General features: G+C 40.1%; 1 protein-coding gene across 1 annotated transcript; it reads left to right on the top strand.

Moving 5' to 3' along the window:
• The first annotated feature begins 909 nt into the window (after nucleotides 1–909).
• On the top strand, nucleotides 910–4,515 carry ccka (cholecystokinin a). Its single transcript, XM_073485762.1, has 4 exons — nucleotides 910–966; nucleotides 3,101–3,180; nucleotides 3,412–3,592; nucleotides 4,124–4,515. Exons 2-4 carry the CDS (start codon nucleotides 3,103–3,105, stop codon nucleotides 4,261–4,263), a joined length of 399 nt encoding a protein of 132 aa, XP_073341863.1. The 5' UTR covers nucleotides 910–966; nucleotides 3,101–3,102; the 3' UTR covers nucleotides 4,264–4,515.
• Nucleotides 4,516–7,032: the final 2,517 nt, after the last annotated feature.

Here is a 7,032-nt window from a genome sequence, read left to right as displayed (position 1 = left end):
AAAAAACAAGAACATTTGTTTCTGAACTCTCTCAGCAGTATCTTTCTTCTAACGTGCTAGCGGCTGCACATGCATCAGACACCAAAAAGGTTTCCTGAAAGCTTCAGAATTACTTTCTGACCCACGTCGGACTCATTTTGTTAGAACCTTCAGTAATCATTGCTGGTATGAAGAAAAGAAAGCACCAGAGAGAAATGTATTTCTTTTATGATGCTGCAATGGCCTGTCATACCTAAACAATGCTGCAGTCATTTCCCCCCTCGCTGAAATTGTAAAGGCACTGAACTGCATGTTGCTTCTGGTCTATTAGAAAGAAAAAATCAATCACAGTGATAGAGTGGAAATATTTTCCGGCCTTAAGCTGCAGACTTGGACATATTTTACTTTTCTTTTCCTATGCTACATTCTCTATTCACACCTACACATATGAATACACAGTGGATATTGTTTCTCTTTAGCTGATTTCCGCTTTGTACATCGATCTTTGTACGTAAAAAGCCTCTCTGTCTCTGTACCACTAAAATGCTCAACAATGCGCTGTACTTCAGTTTAAAGAGCCTTTCAGCTTCTCTTCACTGGAGACCACTGATTCAAACCACTAAAACAGTTTGTGTGTGTGAAGGTGTGTGTATGTGTTCCTCTATTTGTTACTCACACAGGTGAGCGAGGAGGAGGCGACGCAATTAAAGCTGTCACCTTTGTCCCGACCATATTTCCCCATATAGTCCAGTGTACGTGCATGTTTGCATGCCTGTGTAAATGCGTTTGCAGTATGCGTCCTCAGTTGCGTCAGTGCAGTCAGTTTCTGCGCCAGCAGCGGGCTCCTCCCATCTGTACAAACCCCACCCACTTCCTGTGTGTCAGTATAAAGCACAGTCTCCTCTCTCTCAGACACTCACAGCCTGAACGCTGCAGGAGCAAAGCTCAACATCTTCATCCTCTCCTGCTCCTCGCCAACTACTGCAGGTAAGAATGAAAAACTGAATTTGAAAATAGTGTTTTTAGTTGGTTTTGGGTTTTGTGTTGCAGGAGGACAAGTGATATGATCAAGATACAGGTTCTTTAAAGTAGTATTACTATTTATCATTATTATTTACATTTGTGTTTTTTTTGTTTGTTTGTTGTTGTTTTTTTCATTTTTTATCACAACACACCAGAAATTGTAAATTTAATCTGAAAAATTTAGAAATTTGGTTTGCACATTTAGTCTTTTTTAAATTAATCTTTTTTTTTTTTTTTTTTTTTAAACAAACTGTAATAGATTATTTTTCACTAAAGGTAAAGTCCTGTCTCATATCTACAGCATTAGATATCTACAGAACTGATAAACATTTCAAACTTTTGATAATGAGCGGAATAATGAATGGGTCAATTTACAACTGTTGCAGGAAAATCGAGCTGTTTAAGCATCTGTATTTTAATATCTGAGTGCAAATAATTAGATCATGGCATTTGAGTTTGGAGACAAAATATTGTGTGTATATGATATTTCTATATATAAGCCTATAATTTCTATGCATGTTCAGTGTTCGTTATTGCAGCAGATATCACAGGCAGGACTGTGCTCATGAATAGGAGGAAAAACATGCAAATGATTGTCCAAAAAAGGCTTAGTATTAATCTCTGTGCCCATAACTAAGCATGAAAGTGCTTTGTATAATGAAAAAAACAACAACTCCTTTTAAATTTTTCTCCGGGGAGAGGAGGGGAATGGAGAGGGCTTTCACCCACACACACACTGCACCACATCATTACCAGCCCATTGAATAATGAATTAGAGACAATGACCAGCTGCTAAGAGGAATTATATTAACATGAAGAGAATGACTGTTTACACCAACACTGTGTCAATTTAAAGAAACAATATTCAAATGGACTGTTGGACTGTTGAGTTACAGTGATGACAGTACAGATATCATTTCTAGATATTATTTGCTTTAAAACTACTGAGTTGAAAGATGCTGTATTGTTTGATGAATAGAGCTGATAATGTATGTAATCATCATGTCCACACAATAGACTCTGACTGTGTGTGTGTGTGTATGTGGAGAGAAGATCAACTGCCTCAGTGGTGCATGTAAAACTAGATGCTGTGCAACTTCTCCTGGTTCCCCTCCCGTGTCTCTGCTTTTCTAAGCAAAAGTGCAGCAAAAATGTTCATTCCCAGAAGCTCTCAGACAGTCAGTCAGAGTGAGAGAGTTTTCAGTGAGAGCCTCAGAGCGACCGGTGCTGTTGGTTTTATCTAATTGGATGATTTGCTCTGGAAGAATGCTCGGGCACAAAGCATTCATCTCAGCTAATAACGCTGCTTCGTCAGGCTCCGAGATAAATACAGTGTTAGTGAATTAGAGAATCAGTTGGACAAAAGTAATAGTACACCATCTATTACTGTACTGTAGTGTTTTTTTTTTCTTTCGCACATTGCATTTTTATCACACTGAGGTAGAACTGTTGGTATGGATGTCAACCAGCTGTGGATGCAGATGGACCAGAGCTGAGAAGATGATGGTGAATGCAAAAAAGGATTTAGATTCCTCTTTATTCTCTTTATGCAATTTTTCAGCAAGAAAAATAAAGAAATATGGGGTAGGGGAAAAAATCATTTAATTTATTCTCTCTAATTTTGAGTATCATGTGAACCCTGTTTAAAGAAACAGTACATTAGGCAAAATGAAGATTTAGAGATAATTGGTGCATTTCCCTTGGGATTGTGCTCATGCTGACAGTGTACATTCATTACAAGTACACTACACAGCAACACAACTGTGTACGTGTTAAAATGCTGCCACTCAGAAGCGATGGAGTGTGTAAGAAAGACAAAATGTTTGCCTCGGGCTCCAGCTGAACCATCAAAGGTTAATCATGTCCTCCCACCACTGTGCTTCAACCACTGGGAAATGATGTATTGCTGCTTTCTGTTAAAACTACACCGCCTGTGAGTTTTTCTTCCTGACAGAAGCAACATATTTATCGAGCTGAAGGGAAGCAATAAAAGAGAACAGGCGTTGGAGTGAGAGTAAAGTAGCTGATAGGAAAATGACCACTGTTAGGTGAAGTTTTTTAACTTTATTGTTTTTTTCCCCCTCTCTCTTTTTGTCAGTCATGAATGTAGGTATCTGTGTGTGTGTCCTCCTGGCTGCTCTGTCCAGCAGCTCCCTGAGTCTGCCCTCACACACTTTGGTAAGACACATATTCACACACACACAGCGCAAAATATTCTGACATTTCTGCATGAATTTGTAAAAATAAAAAATAAAAAGATTTCCTCTGACACAGTCCACAAAAATATTGACTTATTCTTAAACTTTTTCCAAACAAATGTGGACTGAGCGAGCTTGTGCTTTAAAATCCAAATCCAATTTTAAGGATTTGATTCTTCTGATTCATCTTTCTCTTCTTCTCGTCGTCTAGTCACAGAGAGCCGAGGGCGAGGCTCTCCCATCAGACAGCCTGCCTCCACACCACACACGCCAGGCCCGCTCAGCTCCAGCGCCCCCCTCAGGGCAGCTCGCCAGCTACAACCAGCCCAAGGAGGGCGCAGACGCTCGAAACAACCTGAGCCAGCTACTGGCCAGACTCATCTCCAGGAAAGGTGAGGATGGAGAGGAGAGGAGAGTGTAACTGAAGCGAAAGTCTTCCTCCTTCAGACATCTCAACTCATTACTTACAGATCATTTCTGTCATCGTATTTCGCTCCTGGTCATGTTATTTTCTCTCTTCCCTAACATCCATCCTTCTGTACGCCGCCGTCACTCATGCTGTGTGTTTAGTCCCACCATCTGGCATTTCCCTGCCTCCCTCCAGCTTTCTCCTCCATCTCTCCATACCTCCTCCTTGTTCTTTCCCTCTGTCCCTCTATTTCGTCTCCTGACCTCACTCTCTTCTCTCTCTGTCACTGTGTATCTCTGTTTCTCTTTCTCTCAACACTGTTTGACTGGGAGGCCTGCTGAGCTCACTGGTCTCTGGGACAGAAACAAAAGCATCAGCATGACTTACTTCCACAACCTCATTCAGAGTGATTTTTTACATGATATAGTCAGTGTAGGTAGAAATGTGCACTGCAGTCATGTTCAACATCTTCCTGTCATCATCATCAGTGTCGTCCTCTCCCTGTCTCCTCCAGGCTCTCCCTACCAGACCAGATCCTCCCTCACCAGCAGAGCCAGCGGCCTCGCCCCCAGCCACAGGATAAAGGACAGAGATTACCTCGGCTGGATGGACTTTGGACGACGCAGCGCAGAGGAGTACGAGTACTCCTCCTAAAGGCATGGCTCGCGTGTCGCCAAAAAAAACCCTGAGTTACAACCACCAACAACAAAATAATGAGCCCTTTTCACACTGCATTCACTGTAACCAAGGGCTGACCTGACCGGAGCCTTGAATTAGTTTAGCATCATTATATATAAGCAGAGAGGAGAAAGATCCTGCAATCACCATCCAAGCTGCTCCCCGCTGCACGTCTGACAATATTCTATTTGGTTGTTATTTTTATAAAATCCTATGAACACATCAAAACCATCAGTGTGTCAGTCCATCTCTGAATACTCTCTCACTTGTCTGTGGCATTAATGGCCTCAAACCTACCTGTTTCTATTGTATACATAAATCATCAAACAACAAGTCACAAATGTATAGTTTCATCTTTACAAACACTCAGTAATTCAGTAACAGCTGTCACTCAAACAGGAGAAAAGGGTGCATTCATTGGGACTATTTTCAGCTGTGGATTAATACAGATTTAGTGTTAAAGTGAGTATTTCTGGCAGCAGGGTGTGGGAGTGAGTGAAAATATGTGTTCATAGGCAAGTAACCTCCAACATGTAATATATAACAAATAACTAGTTACTTTCAATTGAAAGTAATACGTTACTTTACAATGTTACTGTCTGTGTAGAGTAATGTGTGTCTGAATACTTTTGTGTTACTTTCGCCAACAAAAATAACAACAGAAGTCTGTGCAAGGAATTATTAAATAGAAGAGGGTAGTCAAAGCACAAAGGGTCAGGTATACAGCCGTTCACTTCAAATCCAGTGGATACATTCTTAGAAAAACATCAACAAACAAAACCTATTAAAAACTTGTATTACTCTGCTTAAAGTAATATATTACTGTAACGTGTTACTCGAGTAGTGCATTACACCAACACTGTCCATGGTAGTGAAGCAACAGAACAGCCGGTGCCACAATGCGGCTCATATGATGTGTTTTAATAGGTTTTGTACAGCAGTGGAGCTCTGTGGCACAGAAGGTAATTGAGGCTGCACAGCTAATACTTGTCAGACGATTCACTTCATTGTTTGTGTTGGTGTTTTCATAAGATTTGATGATGATAAGAACAATATAGAATATCACCAGACCTGTCCAACACAAGACATGTGCTCTGAGGGAAAAACCTATTCCTTTAACTATAGGTTTCAGCCCCATTCCAGTGAGAAACACGCGTCTAATGACATTAAAATAGTGTTAGAGTGTCCCATTTTACTGACGACTCAGAATGTACTGAAGGCCTTATTGGACCTTAGTGAGCTACTTAGGGGTCTTTGGCAAATTGGACCAAAAGTGGGATTTAAGTCTGTATGTTTGATTGGTACCGTAATACAGTCAGCTGGCTGCAGCCCAGAGCTTCAATTAATTATGATTGATTCAATTCATACAATCTGCAGCTAAAGAAAGCAACAATGTGATACAATATTGAAAATCTAGCAAAGATTAATATTATAGTAACATTATGGAGTCAGTAAGGGGCTGAAACGACCTTTCACCTCTAACCCTGCCTGTTGAACCCTGGGCTAAACGTGCAGTGTGAAAAGTCTTAGAAAGCACAAGGTGTTGTCGACTGTATGTGAGATGCTTGGAGTCTCGCTGTCATTACATAATGGACCTCTGCGGCAGATACATTCAAATCAGGATTACAAGTACTGTAGATATGAATAGAAGAGTGTTTTTCTTCTTTTTTTGAAAGATTATTCTATATGTATGTATGCACTCTTAAAGGTTAAGTCTCTGTAATAAATTATATGTTTCTAACAAATAAACTTCAAAATAAAGCTCCATTTTCCTCTGATGTCAGCAAGAAATGCAAATGCATTTGTTTGGAATGATGATGTTATGTTTGGAGTTGGAGCAGTGTGAACAGCTGGTGGGCTCATCCCGAGTATTTCATGCAGCCGCTGCCTTCATTCAGGGGTGTTTGCAGAGTGCTGGACGTCTGTCGTGGGTGTCCTTCCTGATGAGCATTTGGTGGAATTCACAAGGGCTTCCTGTAAAAGAGCCAGGATCATTAGTGTCTAATATAAACACAGATCAGGCTTTCACGGATTAGCACTTGGAATAATGAGCCAGTTTACTGAAAAAATAATACATCTGAAACTAGGTCTAATACTGTTGTAGAAGTGGCTCTGAAACACATCTTGAACTCCAGTTAGTTTACACATAACGAAAAAAAGGTTCATGTCAGACAGTTGACGTAGTAGTCCTCTGCTGCATAGAATAACATGATGGAAAATGAAACTAGGATTTGATATACTGCAGAAGAGCTGCTCAAAGTGGGGTGTGCGTGCCAAATTCAGCCTACCATAAGGTTTGATTTGGACCGCCAGATGTTTCTAATGAAAACATTTCAAAATTGATAAAAATAAACAAATAAATTGGTTCAGATTTTTACTTTTGTGACGTAAAATGCTCTTTAAGGGATCCCTAATTATTCATTATTTTTCATCATCTGAATATTGCAGGCTGAGTGACACTTTGTGTAGGAAGTCAGGGAAGGGAACTTCAGTATTCGGTACCATTTTAGCATCTTAACAATTAGATACAATACTGAGGGATTTTGCTTTTCGCCTGTGGCCTACCTTTAACTTTTACTTTTGGCCCTCAGTGGGAGATGTAGTAAAGGATTCTCTGGCACCCAGTTATAGAGAAAATTGAATTAAATCAAGTTTTAGTTTGAAAATACAATTTACTGTCTCCTCCAGGATATAGGCGATGACCCTGTTTCTGATGTAAATTTGTAAAATGGACTTTAAGCAATA

Source organism: Pagrus major, chromosome 17 (assembly GCF_040436345.1).
Source record: "Pagrus major chromosome 17, Pma_NU_1.0".
NCBI lineage: Eukaryota > Metazoa > Chordata > Actinopteri > Spariformes > Sparidae > Pagrus > Pagrus major.
Note: the sequence above shows the minus strand (reverse complement) of the source record. Positions and strands in the feature narration are given on the sequence as shown.